Source organism: Cydia pomonella, chromosome 3, assembly GCF_033807575.1.
Source record: "Cydia pomonella isolate Wapato2018A chromosome 3, ilCydPomo1, whole genome shotgun sequence".
NCBI lineage: Eukaryota > Metazoa > Arthropoda > Insecta > Lepidoptera > Tortricidae > Cydia > Cydia pomonella.
In genome coordinates, this window is record NC_084705.1 from 33126600 (window position 1) to 33147606 (window position 21007).

At 38.0% G+C, this 21007-nt stretch overlaps 2 protein-coding genes across 2 annotated transcripts in view; both read left to right on the forward strand.

Moving 5' to 3' along the window:
• The window catches only part of LOC133516594 (LHFPL tetraspan subfamily member 3 protein), a 44247-nt gene that overhangs the window by 9063 nt on the left and 14177 nt on the right, over window positions 1–21007 (forward strand). The window contains exons 2-3 of the mRNA XM_061849601.1: window positions 14484–14582; window positions 14898–15044. Coding sequence (XP_061705585.1) covers window positions 14484–14582; window positions 14898–15044 — 246 coding nt within the window. The remainder of the gene's footprint in view (window positions 1–14483; window positions 14583–14897; window positions 15045–21007) is intronic.
• LOC133516592 (tektin-4-like) lies at window positions 1471–3188 on the forward strand. The gene has a single exon (XM_061849600.1). The coding sequence runs from the start codon at window positions 1604–1606 to the stop codon at window positions 3125–3127; it is 1524 nt and encodes a 507-aa protein (XP_061705584.1). The 5' UTR covers window positions 1471–1603; the 3' UTR covers window positions 3128–3188.

Here is a 21007-nt window from a genome sequence, read left to right on the forward strand (position 1 = left end):
CTGGTACAGTTATCTTTAATTATTGCTAAATCATAGAACCTTTAGTATTAAACAATAAAGGCTATATTGGAATGGATGAATGAACTAAGTAGATCCGCTGGTATGTAAGTAGGTATACAATAGATACATAGTAAGTACATTTTGTAACTGCAAGTTTTAATCGAGTGCAATTTGAAGGAAAGAAGCCAGAAGTTCAGTCAGTTTTACAAGAACAGAGGTTTTAGAGACTACCCAGAATATATAGATAGAATAGAATACCTACTACTACTAGGTAATCCTATTGGCACAGGAAAAGATACAAGGAAATAAAAAACCGGCCAAGAGCATGTCGGGCCACGCTCAGTGTAGGGTTCCGTAGTTACTCTTCCGTCACAATAAGCTAAACTGGAGCTTAAAGTATAGTAAATTGTTAACCAAGGGATTGAAACGGTACTTTTCACCCGAGTTAAACAAATAGGCAAATTTGCATAATCAGTACCTAATTAAAGTAAGTCTTTTTACTATGAAGGGAAAACTTTTTGCGATAACTCAAAAACAGTTAAACTGATCATGTCCGCTATAGTTTTCATTTAATGTCTTTCTTAAGCTCTACTTCCACGATTTTTTTCATATTTTTTGGACCTATGGTTCAAAAGTTAGAGGGGGGGGGGGGGGACACAATTTTTTTTCTTTCGGAGCGATTATCTCCAAATATATTCACTTTATCAAAAAATGTTTCCTAAAAACCCCTATTAGTTTTGAAAGACCTTTCCAACGATACCCACACTCTAGGGTTGGAGCGAAAAAAAATTTTCACCCCCACTTTACGTGTAGGGGAGGTACCCTAAAAAAAAATTTTTTTTTAGATTTTATTGTACGACTTTGTCGGTTTTATTGATTTATATATCCATGCCAAATTTCAGCTTTCTAGCACTAACGACCACGGAGCAAAGCCTCGGACAGACAGACAGACAGACGGACATGGCGAAACTATAAGGGTTCCTAGTTGACTACGGAACCCTAAAAACAACTGATGAAATATAGAGACAGAACGGATCTCTAAACAACCTTAAAACCTACTTTATTTGAATATCAAATAAATTCCGAGATCACTTTTGCCTATAGGGACCGTGCGCGTTGGAGAGTCTGCCATCTTGTGGCCTGAATCGGAACCATAAACATGCACATGTACACGTCACGTGTTTTCTTGTGCATAGTAGGTTCTGCCATCTTGTGGGCTACATCGGAACAAAAAACATCACATTTACGTCTCGCGCCAAAAATCTGACGGCTCCTGTGCTGCCTCCAACAGTTCATGCACGCTCCCTATCGCTCTTCCCGTTGAAGTAAAGTGACAGAGATGAAGGTAATACGAATTTTTGTTTACGAAGATTGCGCTTATTAAATAAAACAATGAAGAATTTATTAAAAGTAAACTAAACACTTTTTGATTTTTTTTTTTTTACTATAAAACATGGCTGCATGCAACATTAAATGCGTGGTATATAAAAAAAAACCTTAAGAAATGTCATTTTATTTGTCAATTGTCGACAACTTGTAGCTTTAAGTTAATTTTATATAGTTTTATTCATAAATTTAGTGAAATCTCAAAATTTTAGTTATAATGGCATCAGGAGAACCGAATCTAAAAGACTGTCCTTATATTTGTCCAAGTGAGCGTGGAAAACAGATAGAGCCAGAGTATGGTGCGGCGGGAGGGGGTTCGCACGAGAACCCCTACGAGCGGCCCTACGTGCCGGGGCAAGTGCAACCCCCTGTACCTAAGGTGTACCCACCGGGTGCCCCACCGACGTACCTCCCCCAGCCAACAGATAGCACCAGCGGGGACTTCCTCGGCATGAGCAGCGTGGGCCCCTGGGCCGCCGGACATCTTGACTGGACCCCGCAAGCGGGCATAACCGGCGTCCGACCTGTCGTCGACAAATACTCCATCACCAGATATTCAACCGGAGAGTGGAGAAAGAACAACGAGTACATCCTCACTCCGAGAGCGACCGACAAAGCTATAGCTATGGAGAAGCGGTTCAAAAAAGAAATAGCGGACACTTTTGATCAAATTAACGGCGCACAAAATAACTCTAACAACAATTTAAAGAAGAGAGTTAAAGACTTATCTTCGTGGCAGAAGAAGGTTGAGGCTGCTGAACATGCTATCAGCGAGGAAATAAACATACTAGACGAATACAGGGCAAGGCTAAAGGGCGCTTGTCGTATCCTCATGCTGCCTGAAGCTATTTCCAAGGAATGCCTCGAACTGAGAACGTCTCGCTACGAGCCCGACTTAGTCCGAGATGATGCCGAACAAGAACTGGTCAACGAAGTCGCAATAGTCGGGGAAATACGGAGAGTTTTCACCGAAACTCTAGCTAAAGTCGAAGAGCAAATGTTGAAGAATAAGGCGGCCAAGTCAGCTATCGAGTTTGACTGGAGCGACAAAATGCAAACACTAAAAGCGGACAAGAAGAATTTAAGCATGACTCCAAAATCTTCCCTAATCCTAGCGCATCCCGGTGTAGCGCGATGGCCAGAAAACTCTACAACTTTAGAGTACTGGGAGCATTTCTGCAGTGAGAGCATCAGAAACTGTGATGACGTCAGACATGAGTCCGAGAATTTGAGAGGTGACCTGATGACCGCTATCACGAAAGGAGCTCAGGACTTGAAGACTCAAGCTAATAGGACCAACATGGCGCTCGCAGACTCAATACTAGCCACGCAGCAGTGTTGCGACCACCTCGAGAGGAACCTTAAGGAGAATTTGCAGAAAACTGCCGATGTTGAGAACTTGATAGATTACCTTAAAGATTCTCTAAGGAAGGCTGATGAGAGCTGCAAGTTATCTGAGACGCGACTACACGCAAGGAACTATGAGAGGCCTAACGTGGAAAACTGCAAAGACGAAGCTCAGTATGCCTTGATGGCTGAGCATAAACTCATAAAAGAGAAGGCTGAGGCTCTGCGGGGTCAGGTGAGGGAAGCGGAGGGGGTGAGGAGTGAGCTGATGAAGTACCGAGGGGACCTGGAGAAGGAGATCGCGTGTAAGAGGAAGAGTTTGAGCATCAACGAGGACAGATGCGCGCGAGCGAGAGCGCACATGCCTACGCCGGAAGATTTCGCCGCGTTGTGAATTGAGATTTTAATATCATTGGGTAATAAATCATGAATAAACAATAACTTTTTAATACGAATGCCAATTTTGTTTATTTCGTGATATTAAGTCTCCCGTAGAATGGGCTGGGCCTTATGATTTATTTTACATTCCTCATGCTCTGAAGTGGGTCGTTGTTGTTCTAAAAAAGTGTGCAGAAAAAGATACGTTTCTTCTCTAGAGCACTCTACTTTTTAAGTACGATTTTTCTTTTATTTACGATAAGCAATTAAAATTTTGTTTTTAAATGGATTACTTGTAAAATTTCCATTCTGATAATTAATTCCCCATTCCATAAATAACGTTATTTTTACCTAAATTGTTAATTGAAAGTACCCTCAAGAAATACTACTGAAGTTTATACCTGTGTTTTTTTTAAATGCACATGTATTTTACTTTCCTCGTATTCGAAATGAAAAGTAGAGTGTTTAACTCGGGTGAAAGCCACCATTTCAATCTCGGACTATTGGCAGCCTCCTAATGGCACACTACGGCAGCAAAGGGTGCCTTTCATCCCTTGGTTCACAATCTACTAAATATCACATTTTAAGCTCGAAACCCGGCCACCCTGTCATTTTGATGACTTTAATAAAGTAAGCTTTTCAGACACATATTGCACACAACGTACATAACACAAGTATCTACATACATACGTATATTAATTATTATGCGAGTTTAATTTCCTACATTCACCGACGTACATGATACGATACGAATACGATCGCGAATTACCCAATAATAATTAAAATATGCAATTAATAAAATACTTAACCCGGATTTGGCTTTTGACCATTATCTTTCGCGTAACCTAAACTATTATTTCATCTCCTCATTATATTTGTATCAATTTCCTAGATTTAGTTACGCATTGCATCAACTAGGTGGCGCATCAAATATGATGGTAAAACTGGGGCGCCCAACAATGACAGAACTCCGTGAGAACTCATTATGCAACCGAGCATAACTCCGTTATGAAAGGCATGTCCGTTTTGAGTTTACAAAATTGTATTATGTCGATTATCTGATAAAGAATTTGATTATATGTTGTAGTACTTGTAGCTCTCGCAGTGAGTGGCAGTGAGGGCGAGATTTAGAGCGGAGGTCAACAGTTTTTAGAGAAGAAATCTCTGTTTTGAGGTCATCCATTAATTACATCACACGTTTAGGGGGAGGGAGGGGTTCACGAAAATGTGACATGTTGTGACAAGGGGGAGGGGGGAGTCACAAAGTTTGTGACGTCACTTTAACTTCATCAGTGTTTATTTAAATTTTTTATTCGCTGTACAGTACAGTTAAATAACAAGTTTTTGGAACGATAATCGTTATATGACTTATATGCGATTAATTTTCTTTCCTAATCGGTTTTGTGTTATAATTACCTACTAATATTTCTTTTGGCAAAAATTTTATGATAAAATATCAATAGTACCTAATTCTCTTCGCCGATTTCGTTGAAAAAAAAATTGCAAAAATGTGACGTCACACCAGGGGGGGAGGGGTTTGTCAAATACAAATACAAAATACAACTATATATATTAATGGATGACCCCTTTTTTAATACAAAGGAAATTCAGAACCGTTCAAAAGAAAGACGGAGCAAGATCTACGCCAAAAGTAGTACACTGGTTGGAACTTCAAATCAAAGTTCCTATTAGGCAACGCGTTCCTATTTCTACTCCTAATAGTCGTAACATTTTGCACATGGGTGACAACTTTTGTCACTTAGGATTACTAAACACAAAAAACTTATATTTGGCTCACCAATCACCACCTAGCTGGAAGTAGTCACTCAGGACAGGATCGCGCCAAATGGAAAATTCTTCTGCGAGCCCTATGTCCCTGATAACAGGATTACATCATCATCATCAATCACCAACTTGTTCCTCGTTATTTTCTTATATATTTTTCTTATTCTTTTTGTTATACGCAAATTACTGTTGGTTGTGATGTTAACATATCTAGATATCTACTCTTAAAAAGTTTGGTTTGCTGATGAAACCTAGCCGTCTAGAGCAGGAATTTATCTTAAAATAGTCTGCTTATCTGGTTAGTAATTACCTACAGAGCTTACCAACCATTTAATCTTAAATATTTTGGCGGTGAAGTCGGCAAGGCGTATTCTTTATATTGAACTTGGCATTTTTGGTGAAACACATCATTATATCACTTCTCAACACGTATTGCATGCCCCATTCTGCATTTGCTTTCGTTTCAATTGGTCGCTTGCGCAAGGAAGCAATCAAGCAGTCAACACCGATTAAATGGATGTAATTGCAATTGGACTGTGAAATCGCATCCGACGGACGCACTTTCCAAGACTAGCCTGAAACTAGTACCTAAACAACTAAGTACATAATTCTACATTGAATGCCAGATGCCAGTTTTGTATTGGTTAAGAAAAGCACTTGACCCTATAGTTTCCGATTTCTATTACATGCCCACGGGACTTATTTGTTTATTACTAAATAACGTAAGATACAATATACATGAACATGGAGACGGTAAAGAGCATATAAAAAAAGCTGCTGCCTTCAGTAGTGATATGAAGAGGTAGTAGAAGAGGAAGGTCTTGGGGGACTTTCAGTATATGATTCCTGCACCATCTTCGCACTCGAAAGCTTTAATGTGTCGTCTTGTGCCTCTGACTTTTATGGAGACAGCTGTAATTACGGAAATTTGAACTTTAACTTTCAGCCAGAAAATAATTTGTGAATACGCTTTTCCCTATTTATCATTTAACTTTGATGCTGGTTTTTTTAAAGAAACTATTGTATTCAGTCCCTACAGCTCCATCGCATGAGATGACTAGTGGAGTAGAGGAGGCTCGTAGGTCCTCTGTTGATCTGTCGTATTTTAGATGTTTTTCTCGGCTGTGTCTCTGTGCTGTTTTTTCCTAGGTGAGGTTGCTGTAAGAGGAAGCGTCAGCATTTACTATGCGAACGTCGAAGAACGCTTTCCTTGCAGGATCCCACACACTGTTTAGCAATAAATATCCTATGAGGGCTGGTTGAGTCGCAGTGGCATCACGCATTACAGGTGCAGTTCAGTTCATTGCTACGGGACTATTTAAGCATTATTTAGATGTACGGATATTATGGACATTATGGTTGTATTTTTTCACCACACCAGCTGGTTGTTCAAAAACTGACAATAAAGTTGCATTTTATCCACATGTGTGGCTGTTAGCGCGTTACTGCGCTATTTAAATAAAAACAAAGTTTAAATGTAAAGTACCATTTTAATGGTGTTAAGCTACAATAGGTAGGTTCTTTTAAGTCTAGGACACGCGCGTTCAGTGTGGTGGTTAGAATGGAAGAGATCGATGCTCGATGCGATAAAAGTAATCAAACGCAAATGTTGTGTTATTTTCTTATGTTGGCTGGTAGAATTAACTTTTGCGTGGTGAAAAATGTTGTGTATCACTCGGTGGCAAAATTTGTTTAACCCTCGTGCTTTGAAACCCTCGCAACGCTCAAGATTCCACTTGACGAACCACTCGCTTCGCTCGTGGTTCAATTTTGGGATCTTTCGCTTGCTCAGGTATCACTATCATCAAGATTACACGAGAGGTAAAACAACAACTTTTCCCCCTTGTAAAACAAATAACTATTGTGTAGTGTAGTGTCCACTTGACAGCGTGATAAAAACAGTGTCCATCTCTTTCAACCGCGTGGTGTTAAGAAGTGAGAATGATAGAATACGCGGAACAAAGAGAATAGGATCTTTCTAAACAGATATTGGTATGGGTGGGTGAAATTTTTAATACTTATTCATGTTCTGTACCCCTAGTGTAAATAAATTCGATTTCGAAACGTGACGTACGCGTTTGCGTTTAGTCTCATTTTGTATGTGATTTAGAAAGAGCGCGCCAAGCGGGACGTTTTGGAAACTCAAAATCCTATACAAAATGAGACTTAACGCAAACGCGTTCGTCATGTTATGATGTCGATAAAATTTACACTAGGGGTACTGTATACTTATATCTGTAGTTAGTTAGGTACTTTCTCACGCATTAGCTCTAGTAATAATCTGTAAAAACTAATTCCACCAGTAGATAAGTACTCTGACTGACCACTCGGTAGAAAGCGAACTTTCGAGAGAGAACTGTCGCTTTTCTAACCGGCGAGGAAACCTGATCGGTGCATATCGGAGGGAATATAGATCGGTATAATGGTCTTGGCTCGTTTCATATGCGTGCTAATGACATTGCTAATGGTCATGTTAATGTTGGAGTCATTGGAGTTAGATACTTAGTATTAGTTGTATTTAAGTATAGTACAGTCAGCATCAATAGTAGCGGATGAAACAACGCACCAAAAGTATCTGACATCCGAGATAACTTTTCCACATATAAGACAAATTCTCGTTCCAAAGTATACCTACGTTTTACAGTCTTAGTTGTTCTATATTAAAGACATCAATTTTTGTTAAGCTGTTACAAAATGGTAGATACTAGATACTTATGCTGCTGACTGTACAAGCTGTACAAGTACGAAAATCGTAATTTCGTTATATTTTATGTCGCTCTATCGCACGTGCATATTCGAGGGTTATAGAAACGGATAAAGAAATAAAGATTTTGGTTTTTCGCGGTAGGCGCTTATAGGTCATGTTTTGGATAGGTATAAATAGATTACTGTGATCGACAAACCCTACCAAGACGCATGCAGCTTGTTTGAGGTACAATATTAGATTTGTTTTAGTTTAAAAAAAAAAGTTTAGAAAGAGCAGGAATTAATAGGTAGAGTCTGTGCGGAAAGAGAAGAGTCGTGGAATGTATTGGGCTCCATACTTTCTTTCCGAACAGACTTTAGTAATAGGTATTTAAGGAACTGATGAATTTTATATATATATACGAGTAGTTGTGCGTGTTTTTTATCCCTTTGGTGCAGTGCAGAGGGGTAGAGGGGTTACCAACTTTTTTACTTCGCTCATCTATTTTTTTAACTAAGCTAAAAAAATATGTTAGTTGATAAATCTTTCATTCTTGTTACAGTCGCTTTAGGGTGACAAATAGAGGCCGCATTTGACGTGAGCTCCGACGTAGGCCTAAGATGGTCGGCTCTTTATCATTTGTCACCATGGCTGTCACGTTCTAACAAGTATGTAAGTGCGAAAGTGACAGGCATAGTGACAGGTAATAAAAATGGAACCATGCTGCTACCGCTGGACCTTCCGCGAACTTCATTATAAGAGTGAAAGAGAAGAATATACGGAAACTAGAATTTCGAAGTAGGCCTTGATCAGTAACGTGGTATAACTTTTACTTTTTCTAACTGCCCTAATAACTAACAAAGCTTTTAAACTACAATTCACGCTTCACGGAGTGATTGTAAATTGCAATTATTTCGTCACACTTCACAAATACCGCGTGTCACGATCATACATGTACCTATGTTACTCCAATCGCTCACCCTCGAGCGATGTTTTTTTTGGTTAGTTCCGACGTAATATCGAATTTAGTTATCTCTAATATATTCACTAGGAAGACGCTGAGGTGGTAGGGTGTCCTCACATCCCGGGTAAGGGACATCCCGTGAATTGGTGATGCCAATGCCAGGCTGGCATTATAATAGGCTTAGATGTCCGCGGGAGAAAATTCCTCTTAGGGCACAAATCACGTGAGGTTTGTTCGGGTACTGATTGACCTCGACTTGACGTCCCCTTATACTCCCCCTCCCCTAACTCGATCTGTCGTGATTTTTCTATTGAACCTCGTGCGATTCGTGCACAAGCACTTAATGGCCTCTCCACTGTTTTGCAAATTGAATGATCGATTGAATTCGTTGTCTGTTGCATTTTTTGTAACGTCTGTAGTAGCCTTAAACCACACAGTGCGTTTGAAGATCATGTACATATAACATTGGTTTCCTGGTAGCTCGACGCGTATGTATGCGTATGACAATGCCATGGACTACGGCGGTCCTTTCACTTTTATAAGCAAATTGGTGCTTCCGTTTTCCGCACAGCAGATTTTTGACGATCAGTATAATTTAATCAGGTATTTTTGCTTCGCAACTGGAACCTCTTTGCCTGTGTTTAGGAATCTTTCACGCACACACGACAGGGATCGGTCGGGCTACCTGGGATTTGGGCATTCCCACGCTCAAAGCGGATTAAGGACATCACAGACACTTTCGAATTTTTTCGCGATTGTATGCACACACGAAGGTCCAAAGAACTCAACTATATATCGCACCTCTCGTACCTATCTCCTCCGTATGGCCTTTATTTTTTTGTTTTACTAACTACAAAGGTACCTGTGTGAGTTTAAATTCCCACAGCGACCACGGACCGTGACTTAATGATGTGGACGTGATTTTTAATTACGTAGCATTTCGCAATGTATGCTAATTACAACATTAACTCTGATTATGTGATTTCTTTAAGTTTCTTTGTAAATTGGGGTTCTGTGTGCAACTGTGCATACGTTATGAATGGGAAGATCTGTGATCATTGTTATCATTATATTCCACTTTTCCTTTACCTACTTATACTAGTTATACTTAGTTTGTTTTATATCTTAGAAAGAAGTTAAGCGATTTTGACAGTTTCGGAAAATAAGTCACGGCAAATATGTCACAGTTATAAATTATATACTATTATTGAAATTATTTTGCTTTCGTAAATAATAGTAATGGTATAAATACTTCCTGGTTTAAAAAACATTTTTAAAAGACGTCAAGATTGTGTACAAATGAGAGTATATTTATTTTAATTTCGTGTTGATGTCGCCCAGAAACGATAGAGAAACTATAAAACGAGGTAGATAAACACATACTTTACCTACCTCTACTTACCACCATGGTGAAGTATTGCACAATAAATTGTATTGCGTCCAAGAATGTCCAAACATGCCTAAAATCCACAGGAAATTAACATAAAAAAAGTGGCTGTGAGATAATCGGACAGACAGACGGACATGACGAATCTATAAGGGTTCCGTTTTTTGCCATTTGGCTACGGAACCCTAAAAAGTTATAAGTAGATTGATGAGATATATTTCTTTACTCTTTGAATGGAAGTTAATAACACTTTATCGGCCCGATTCGAAATTTAAGATACGTCAAATATTAGCTCTAGATACGATATGGATCGGATACGAGTATGTCAGTGTCAAAAACTCTAAACTCACGTTTTTGTTTGAAGAAATCTGTTATCTGTTCGAATATCTTAAAGAAGATGAAGTATCTTAAAGTTCGAATCAGGCCGATTGTTGGTACGGTCGAGGAAATTGATTCTTTAGCAGTTTACGGTTCATTTTACATTGGACAACTCTTAGCATAATTATGTAAAACCAAATTTACTTGAACCGCAAACTGCTAACCAATCAATTTCCTCGACCGTACATATTGATTTACATAAACGATTCACTGTTGACAACATTAAAAAAAACAACTTCCCATGTGAACAAAACTAGAAATTAACTAAAGCAGGGTAATCGTTTCCTACGCGAAAGAAAGTGTTTACCATGGCTACGATAACGCATTGTCTGTAAAAGGAAGTACAAACTAACCGTTATGTATTGTTGTATGTACTTTTGTGGTTAGGTTTGAACAACAATGTGTTATTGTTTTTGTGTTGTTTGTGCGATTGTTCGTAATGCTCTAAGCAAGCGAAGCAATTAGATAAAGTGTGTCCTGTAGGGCTAAGATGGTTGGCTCTTTATCATTTGTCACCATGCCTGTCACGTTCTAACAACTATGTAAGTGCGAACGGGACGGGCATAGTGACAAGCGATAAAATTGGAACCATGCTGCCACTGCTGGTGTACGCTGGCTTATTGAGTACCCGTTTTATGATTATGAATGATGAATACCTAAATTTTCACAAAAAGGATGTCAAGTAATTCTTATTTTTATATTATTAGAAAGAATGTGTGTTTATTTGTTAACGGCATATTTAAATATGTTCCATTTTTATAACGTGTAAATTAACTTTATGAATAAATGACTTATGACTTATCTATTTCTGAAAGTATTATCCGATAGATGCGACTGTCGAATATGGAGGCACCTGGTAGTTGTGATGACTGGGCGACCTGTACCCCTAGTGTAAATTTGATCGACATCATAACGTGATGAACGCGTTTGCGTTAAGTCTCATTTTGTATAGGATTTTGAGTTTCCAAACAAAACGTCCCGCTTGGCGCGCTCTTTCTAAATCCAATACAAAATGAGACTAAACGCAAACGCGTACGTCACGTTTCGAAATCGAATTTATTTACACTAGGGGTACTGTACGTTGTTTTGTTACTTTTTAGTTTAGTTGTAATTAGTAAATACTAACACTAGTTATTAGGTACGTAGCTTAGATAAACTAACAAAATCTATGGATTGTAAAGATCTGAAATAAATGATAATTTAATTTTTAATTTATCTAATAGCTACCTATTAGGACAAAACAAAATGTAAAGTGTGTATGGATAATTGATTGACGGATCGGATTCATCAAATACTACTCGTATATACCGCATTGGCGATATTTGAAGTAATGTGTACTTAATAAAGTACAAAAATATTACAATGAATGATGATGATCGGTTTTATTTAATGATTTTTTCATTGATTGGTTTTTCAAGCCTTATTGAGCTTACTGTGAGACTAGGTCGATTTGTGCAAGAATGTCCCATATTATTTATTTCGATGATAGAGTATAGCCCCAAATGGTTTTCGTATTTGGCAGCTGCGAGTAAAAGTTTAGTATTTGATACTGGAATTACGAATTGACTAATGGTTATACCTAGATATTTTTCAAGCAGGAACAGAATTTGCTTAGTGCTTACCACAATAAAAATATCGACAATCTTGTTATCGATAAGTACATACTTACTACTGCAACGAGGTATACATATTTAAGTAAAAGAGAAAGAGGGTCATTAATACATCAGTGCGATACTGTTAATAATAAAGAACTAAGATACACCTACACTGTAGCCATATACAGAGACACAGACACAGATTTGCTATGGGATCAAAATTGGGTTTAATATACTACATGTTGTATCATTCTGCGTCAATTTGAAAGACAATTTGGGTGTGTGTTTATCATGGAGTGACTTATGGGAGAATTAATTCAGCGACACGAAGAAAGAAAGTTACAAAAGGGTTTCAATTTGTTTTCTAAAGTATGTAAAATATAAATAAATTTATAGTTTTGTTACTATTATCTATTTTTAACGCACCCTATAACCCTATCACCCTATATTTTTCTTCACGTTAAAGTGGCACTTATCGATAACAGGACTGTCGATGTTTTTATTTTGTCAAACACTTAGACGTCAACGTTCGTGCTACAAAAATATCTAGGTATACTAATGGTAGAAGATTTGACTGCAATATTTCGGCGGCCATAACTATTATTGCGATATCAGATGGGTCAAATCAGCCCCCCTTTTTCGCACCGGAATTGGTTTACTGTTTCTGTACTTTCCAAGTTTTTAACTGACTTCAAAAAAGGAGGAGGTTCTCAATTCGACTGAATTTTTTTTGTATGTATGTTACTCAATATCTCCGAGAATCGTGAACCGATTTTCAATTTTTTTTTTATCGAACGGGTATAACCCCAAGATGGTCCCGTTGACACCAAGTCGGGGTCTGATGATGGGATCTTGGAGAAATCGAGGGAACTCTTCAAATGTTATAGGTACATGTATAGCGCTTTTGGTAATTTTTGAAGTCGGTTTTATTTTTTGTTAAAAAGTTTATGGGAAACCATCGCGGTAAAAAGTCGGTACGAATTTTTGCAATCGCGTTCTCTCAGATAAAAGATCCATACTTATTTCGAGTGTTGAGTCAGAAATGATGATTTCACTTCAAGATATCCGTAAATGAGGGCCTACCGCGAACCACAAAAATTTAAATTTAATTATCTGCCGCTTTATCGCGCGAATATGGTTGAGTGATGGAGAGGCAGATAACGCAATTTGGATTTTCGTGTTTCGCGGTAGGCCGTCTGATATTTTTACCACAGCTGCCTTTTTAGTGTTCCGTACAAAACTTTGTTTACGGAACATTTTTTTCTTTCAATGTTGCCGACGTGTAATTTGGAAATCTATTTGCATTATAAAATTATACAAATTATCGAACCGTGAATGAATTTCCATCTTCACTGATTCAGAACATTTTCCCTTCGTAGCTTTCGACGCGGTGCGGCCGCCTGATCCGAATAATTGCTAAACACTTTCGAAGCAAATTGCGAGCGAGAAAAGTTAATTGATGACGATGATGACATTGCAGCTGCTCGGTTTCTTTTCTATGTTTGTTTCTAAGTTTTATGTACTATTAATTTAAATAACTGAAATCATAGGTATATTATTAATTTATTACCGAGGCGAGAAAGTAGGCTTTGGAGTTGCAGGCGTACATAGGCTACGGATACTGCTTACCATCAGGCAGGCCGTATGCTCGTTTGCCACCGACGTAGTATAAAAAAAAAGAAGGCATTTAAATATTAATTTTGAACGAACGACGAACGGATAGGTAAATATTTATATTTTACAGTTTTCTTGTGATAGGCGTCACGAGTAGGTATCTTTTCAAGTTTTCATTTCCATGGAAGCAAAAATCATTGAATGCTGAATTTAGCGTAGCGCTGTGCTGTCCATTAGTTCGGTTAGCATTCAAAAATATACTACTTACTTACTTACTACTTACTTATATTACTTACTTAGCGTAAATGTAACTTGAAAACATTTCAAATGATATTTCAGTGGTTTCATAAACACTATAACTTGCTATAACTCTTTTATTATATTCATAAAACTTTGCCAAACAACGTTGTCAGTAGAAAAATGCGCGATATTCTCTATGGAGCGATGATAACCCTTCACGTCAACATTTTTAAATTTGCCGCTTTTTCTACTGACGGAAATGCCTTGGCAGACTATAGATAATAATATAATTGAGGCTTGTAACACGTAGGTATACTTAGGTATGAAAAGGCCATACGGTGATCAGCGTTTATACAATTATACATATGGTACGGAATAGCGAACTCTATCTATTCACTTAGTTTTATCGATATCTGACGAAAAATAATCGACCCATTAAACCATACAAAAAAGCGAAACTCGATTTTGATTTTTGGTACCTACCTATTGTAAGTATTGTGAAAAATCTGACCCTGCCCCTCCACCACCAAAAAAATATGTAACGAAATTTATGCCCTTCTCCCCTCCGCCATCGGCCATAGCAACTGCCCCTAACCCATCATCTGGCGACGCCCTTGGTTGGATTGGAATTTGGTATAAGAGTTTGAATCGTGGGCTGAATGGCACGTAGGACCAACTATCGAAGACGCATTTGGGTTGATACCCTTTTCTTCTTTGTTACAGCGGCGTGCATGATCGCGGGGGTTTGCGTGTACCCCGCCGCGTGGGGAGAACCAGCTGTTCAGGAGACCTGCGGACCCACTGCCGACCAGTACAATATAGGTAAAGATATTGCCGGAAGCCTGGGGAGGGGCAGGCATCGTCAAATTTGAGCTCAACACCCCCTCCTCCAGTGCCTTACCTGCCTAACGCCCATCTGAGGGCCTAAAGTGCAACCTACCCTAAGTATAGAAACTAAATATACCTCGTCAGGTAAAAAAAGACGCGAAATTAGAAAAATGCACGGACCGGACCTCAACCCTTCACCCCATTTACAACCGTGGCATCCTTTTCTGTTAACAAAATTAGTTTCTCAGTCTAGATAGGCTCTATTTGTTTTAGATCGTGATTTATTCATTGAATTCTGTAATATTTCAGGTCGCTGTCACATCCGCTGGGCGTATCTCCTAGCTGTGATCGGCTGTCTGGACGGGATAGTGCTCGCTGCACTTGCCTTCATACTCGCTACGCGCCACGTGAGGCTCCAACCTGACAGCCATTATCCACCTCCCTCTCTCTATAAAGGTGTGTATCGTTTATTCCAATGATTTCTCGGTGTGCAAGATGAGTGGATACTCGCGCGGTTCATGCGGCGTTCCATAGCAGGGACGCAGGTATTTTTAGGCGAAAAACATTAATTGCAAAAACCACAGCACCACATAAGTTAATAATTTTTAAGAAAAAAAAACCGACTTCAATGAGGGAGACCGGTGAAAGAACGATTATAGGTGACAGTCCATTTCTGACCGCAGCTGCACTACTGCTCCGACATTACTGCAGCGGCCTGAACGCGTCGGTGTTATTGTCAATTTCCATAGTAAAATCAATGACGGTACCGACTGCACGTAATATGGTAATTTTAACGTATTTCCGACCGCAGCTGCACCACTGCTCCGACATTACTGCAGCGGCCTAAATACGTCAGTGTTATTGTCAAATTCCATAGTAAAATGATGACAAGACCGACTGCACGTAGCATGGTGATTTTTAGTGTTTGGTGTATACGACCGCAACTGCGAACCGCACGTCAAATCTTTACAGAAATGTCTTTGGTCACAGATATTAGTAGCTCTAAGCAAAGAGGATATAACCACTACAATATAAGGAGTTTATTACACCCGCGGATAAACAACCCCGATAGTTTCTGTGTTTCGCGGTAGTTCCTCTGTATCTTGGCGTTGCTCTTATTGTTTTTTTAAATGTTTCCTGATAAATTCATTAAATAAACAGTTCTTTCCTTTTTTCGTAGTTTTCCGAGAACAGCTATAAGCTCGAAAGGGCAAGAACGATAGAGAGGCAAATATACGATTTTCAAATTAAGATTTTCATGGTAGGCAATAAGTAGATAGTAGCTATGTATGTATGTATATATAAATTATTTACAAACTAATAATAGTGAAAAAACTGGAAAACTAGTTCGCCTTTGTATTAATGATGAGTGTTTTTTTCCTGTTTTGTGTTCATTTTTGTACAATAAAAAGTTTTACTACTACTACTACTACTAAATTACAGGACGCACTTATGTGTTAGAATAAGATCGATGTAGGTATGCTAACCATTATCGTACAATCATGTACACATAGCATAAAAATGTGACAACATAATATTTCTATGATGATTCTAATACTGAACGGAGTGGTCGTATGCAATTTCCTCTCTCTTTCCTCTTTCTCTCTTTTTCCAAATTTTGACTGAGAAAATGTTTCGAATGAAATAGCTTACTCTGTATCCTCTGTATTTGTGTTAGGATACTACGAAACCACAGTAGATTACATTTTTTAGTGGCAACAATGGTCGCGCACTGTGCGGCTTAAGAGGAATTTCCTCCCGCGGGCGCTCCGGCTTTAGTATGAGCTCCCTGCCGAGGTTTTTCTGAAGGTCTACAGTAGGGGTTCTTGAAAAAAGAAGTGTACAGGTTTTTAAAGGGTCGGCAACGCGCATGTATCACTTCTGGAGTTGGAGGCGTGCTTAGGAGTTTCAGTGATGCTTATATTTAACAGGATTAATTACTGAATTCTCGCTGACAGTACCGTGGCACAGTGAATTTGGCGTGATAAAATGTGAAAGTGTCGTAATATATCCCACGGTGATGGGTTGGTAAAATCCGACAGATCTTAAACGCATTCCTGAGGATCAAAAAATGTTTAGTAAAATTCGGAAAAAAAATGTTCTGTTTTTAGGGTTCCGTAGCCAAATGGCAAAAAACGGAACCCTTATAGATTCGTCATGTCCGTCTGTCTGTCCGATTCTGTCACAGCCACTTTTTTCCGAAACTATAAAAGCTATACTGTTCAAACTTGGTAAGTAGATGTATTCTATGAACCGCATTATGATGTTCACACAAAAATAGAAAAAAAAAAACAATAAATTTTGGGGGTTCCCCATACTTAGAACTGAAACTCAAAAAATCTTTTTTCATCAAACTCATACGTGTGGGGTATCTATGGATAGGTCTTTAAAAATGATATTGAGGTTTCTAATATCATTTTTTTTCTAAACTGAAAAGTTTGCGCGAGAGACACTTCCAAAGTGGTAAAAAGTGTGTCCCCCCCCCCGTAACTTCTAAAATAACAGAATGAAAAATCTAAAAAAAATATATGATATACATTGCCATGCAAACTTCCACCGAAAATTGGTTCGAACGAGATCTAGTAAGTAGTTTTTTTTTAATACGTCATAAAAATTAAAAAAAAAATTTTTTTTCATCAAACCCATACGTGTGGGGTATCTATGGATAGGTCTTCAAAAATGATATTTAGGTTTCTAATATCATTTTTTTCTAAACTGAATAGTTTGCGCGAGAGACACTTCCAAAGTGAAAAAATGTGTGTCCCCCCCCTGTAACTTCTAAAATAACAGAATGAAAAATCTAAAAAAAATATATGATATACATTGCCATGCAAACTTCCACCGAAAATTGGTTCGAACGAGATCTAGTAAGTAGTTTTTTTTTAATACGTCATAAAAATTTAAAAAAAAAAATTTTTTCATCAAACCCATACGTGTGGGGTATCTATGGATAGGTCTTCAAAAATGATATTTAGGTTTCTAATATCATTTTTTTCTAAACTGAATAGTTTGCGCGAGAGACACTTCCAAAGTGAAAAAATGTGTGTCCCCCCCCCTGTAACTTCTAAAATAACAGAATGAAAAATCTAAAAAAAATATATGATATACATTACCATGCAAACTTCCACCGAAAATTGGTTTGAACGAGATCTAGTGAATAGTTTTTTTTTTAATACGTCAATAAATTAAAAAAAAAAATTTTTCACCAAACCCATACGTGTGGGGTATCTATGGATAGGTCTTCAAAAATGATATTTAGGTTCCTAAGATCATTTTTTTCTAAACTGAATAGTTTGCGCGAGAGACAGTTCCAAAGTGGTAAAATGTGTGTCCAAAGTGGTAAAATGTTGAACAAGATCTAGCAAGTAGATTTTTTTTAATACGTCTTAAATGGTACGGAACCTTTCATGCGCGAGTCCGACTCGCACTTGGCCGCTTTTCTTTTAGCCGATTTAAAAGCTATTTTCTGTATACAGCACGTTATTTCTTTCTACATCTTGGCGAAAAAAAAAAACATTACAACGAAGAAGTAAAGTTTTCTTAATTCATCTATAGATCAAAATTGCGAGTGTTCTTTTTAGTTGAGTAATGTTTGTCAGAAGGTATGACTAAACCAAGTCACATAGAGGCAGCGCCGCAGCGAAAAAGGCGTTTTTCACAAAGTTATTGCAGAAACAAATTTTCGCAAAAATTGCCATTATCTCTGAAAGAAGACCGATTACAGAAAATTTGTATGATATTTTAGCCTCTAAATGCGATTAAGAATACAACTTTAAATTTATCAGGTTTTACCAGCCCACGGTGTATAATATCGTGACACTTTCTCACTTTGTCATTTCAAAGCCATTTTTGAGATAAAGGAAGCAATAATTCAGTTGTATTACCTAGAAATACAAAAGGCAAAGTTGTTGTTTAACACCTCATGGTAGCATATGGATACTCAAACGTAAGAAAAATTACAAAATTGAACCACAAGAGAAGCGACAGCGGTTTTAAAATAAAATTGTAGGTATTGACAGTTGCGGGGACTTCAAGGCATGAGGGTTAAACAAACTTTGCTACAGAGCGCAACACGAATTTATTTTATCACACCATCACGAGGAAAATATTTATTATTCCAATTAATTTATTAAATATTCTTTCTATCAGCCCCTTGGCTAACGTAAATAGCTTTCTTCATAAAGGATTTCTTGTCTCGCCCATCAAGTTTTATATGGTCTAGTCATAAACTGTATCTGCCACGACCACGAGTGCCGTCGCCTCACCCATGGACACCTGCAACACAAGAGCGATTATAAGATTTAAATTTGTGCTTTAGTTTGAAATAGGAAACTGGACAATATTAAGTGTAAATTGCGTAATTATAGCTCTTACAAATCAATTTATTCGTTTATTCTTTACTTTTAGGTAACTAATGAAAGATTGGTTTAATATGAAAACTCAGAAAGATAAATCTGTAATATTTTGCTAACACTGAACGACTGCATTGGAGAATTTATTTTGTCGCATCGCCATCTCCGAAACCCACGAATCCCTTTGCAAAAATAAAGTAAACCCGGGATAAAAGAGCCTACCTAGCTTTTTGAGGGGACGTTTATCGCAGACTTCTACATCCAGGCGGTACTAGGCCACCAAAAACGTGCAGACACCACCGGCTGGATTTGGCTGGATCACGTGATGCAAGTGGATCAAGTGCGCATACCGTATCCATCACGAGCAACATGAGTCCCGCTCTCGTCGGGTTGCTGTGCGGTGGTCACGCATTTAGTCAAGAGGATGGGGAAGATAATTTCAAAATGTTAACTTACCTTAAGTGAAGAAATATTTCTCCTCTGCATTCATTTAATTCGAGTAATTTGGTTGTATTTCTTCAATTTGAAGTTAAATTGTTATTCATTTAATCGGCAAACAAACGATCACCAACAATATCTGGTTTTTTAATAATATTGCGTAGCTGCCTTCGACTGAATGTGACTTTTGTAGAAAGGCAAACTGTTTTTCGTTTTCGTGTACCATGTAGCATTATCGTCACTTACTTCTTCTCGTAAAAAATACAAATAAGTAGATAAATTAGTAATTTTATTTATACGTCTGACAGTGACATTATTCATTGACTTTGACAATCAACTGACGAACACTGCCGCGACTGCACGCCGCAAACAGCAGCAGTCGGCCGCTGCAGTAATGTCGCACCAGTAATGTCGCAACGGTAGTGCAGCTGCAGTTGGAAATGGACTGTCACCTTATTGTTGATTGTAGATTTCACACAATGTAATTAGAAAGACAGCGTCCTACGCTTAATTATGTAGAAAAGGAGGTTTTTTTTTGCCACTACATGGGTGCCTTGACACGTTTCAAATTTACCCTATGGTTGACTGGTACCCGCAATAGGGTATTCGACTGTATTTAAGATAAATTATTTCACACCATGCATGAAATAAAGCACCAGATAATTATTAAAAAAACTAAATAGGATAGAAATATAAAAATGTCTCTTGAAAACCTAACTGCTACTACTATAGGGGCTACAAAAGGATACCAGTGAGATATAATAGCATATATAGCGTTGGTCTTCTGTGGAGCCCAGAGTATGACTTGTAACTCCAGTGCTGTTAAGATAGAACATTCTTACGGTAGATGTCGCTGTACGGGAGAATTCGCACGCTTCTCGTAACCTTCGGTACCTCAGTTGATTAAACGATAGGGCCAGTATTCCGAAAGGTCGTAAGTTCGAGCCTTGCGCGACGCTGCGAAATTTCCCATTTTTCCTTTAGTATATAAATTCATAACATAAACGAGTGTTTTCGGCATAGCAAAGTTTAATTACCACGTCTGACTAGTTTGGAGCACGAGTCAGCCGGCCAAGTTCGTTCGGAGAAATCTTCCCATCGATTAGAGCACAGCCGTGAAAATATCATAAACAAGTCATTCAACCCGCCTAGATGAAAGTAGCTTAAAATTGTTACTGTTTAACAGTAAGGTACAGTGAAATGCTACCTCACTGGAGTTTTCTGATGATTTTGTACCGTTTGAATCAGATACTTAATTATTTCATTACAACAAGTTCTTGATTTACCCACTTAGTGCATTTTAAATTTATTTTATTAATAAAACAATTGGTGTATTTTAAATTACAATATACAATACAACATAATATTTTTTTTTAGTAAATACATTTTTTAAATTGACAACGAAACGAACTATATCCTTACCACGAGTTTGATGGTGACATATTCGCTAGCGACTGCGTAAACTAACATGCATCTCCCTCGTACTGACATTGGTGCAAGCGAGATGCACTGCATTTGATTTGACCCAGTCGCTAGCGTTTAATGACGCATAAAACTTTACTTATTTCTATGTTTTTTCAATGTTTTGAAACTCAATCAAAAGATCTAAAAGGCAGTGAGTACAGTCGC

What these genes read in the sequence shown, in the direction of transcription:
- LOC133516592 (XM_061849600.1), top strand. Translation starts at nt 1,604, where the DNA reads ATGGCATCAGGAGAACCGAATCTAAAAGACTGTCCTTATATTTGTCCA.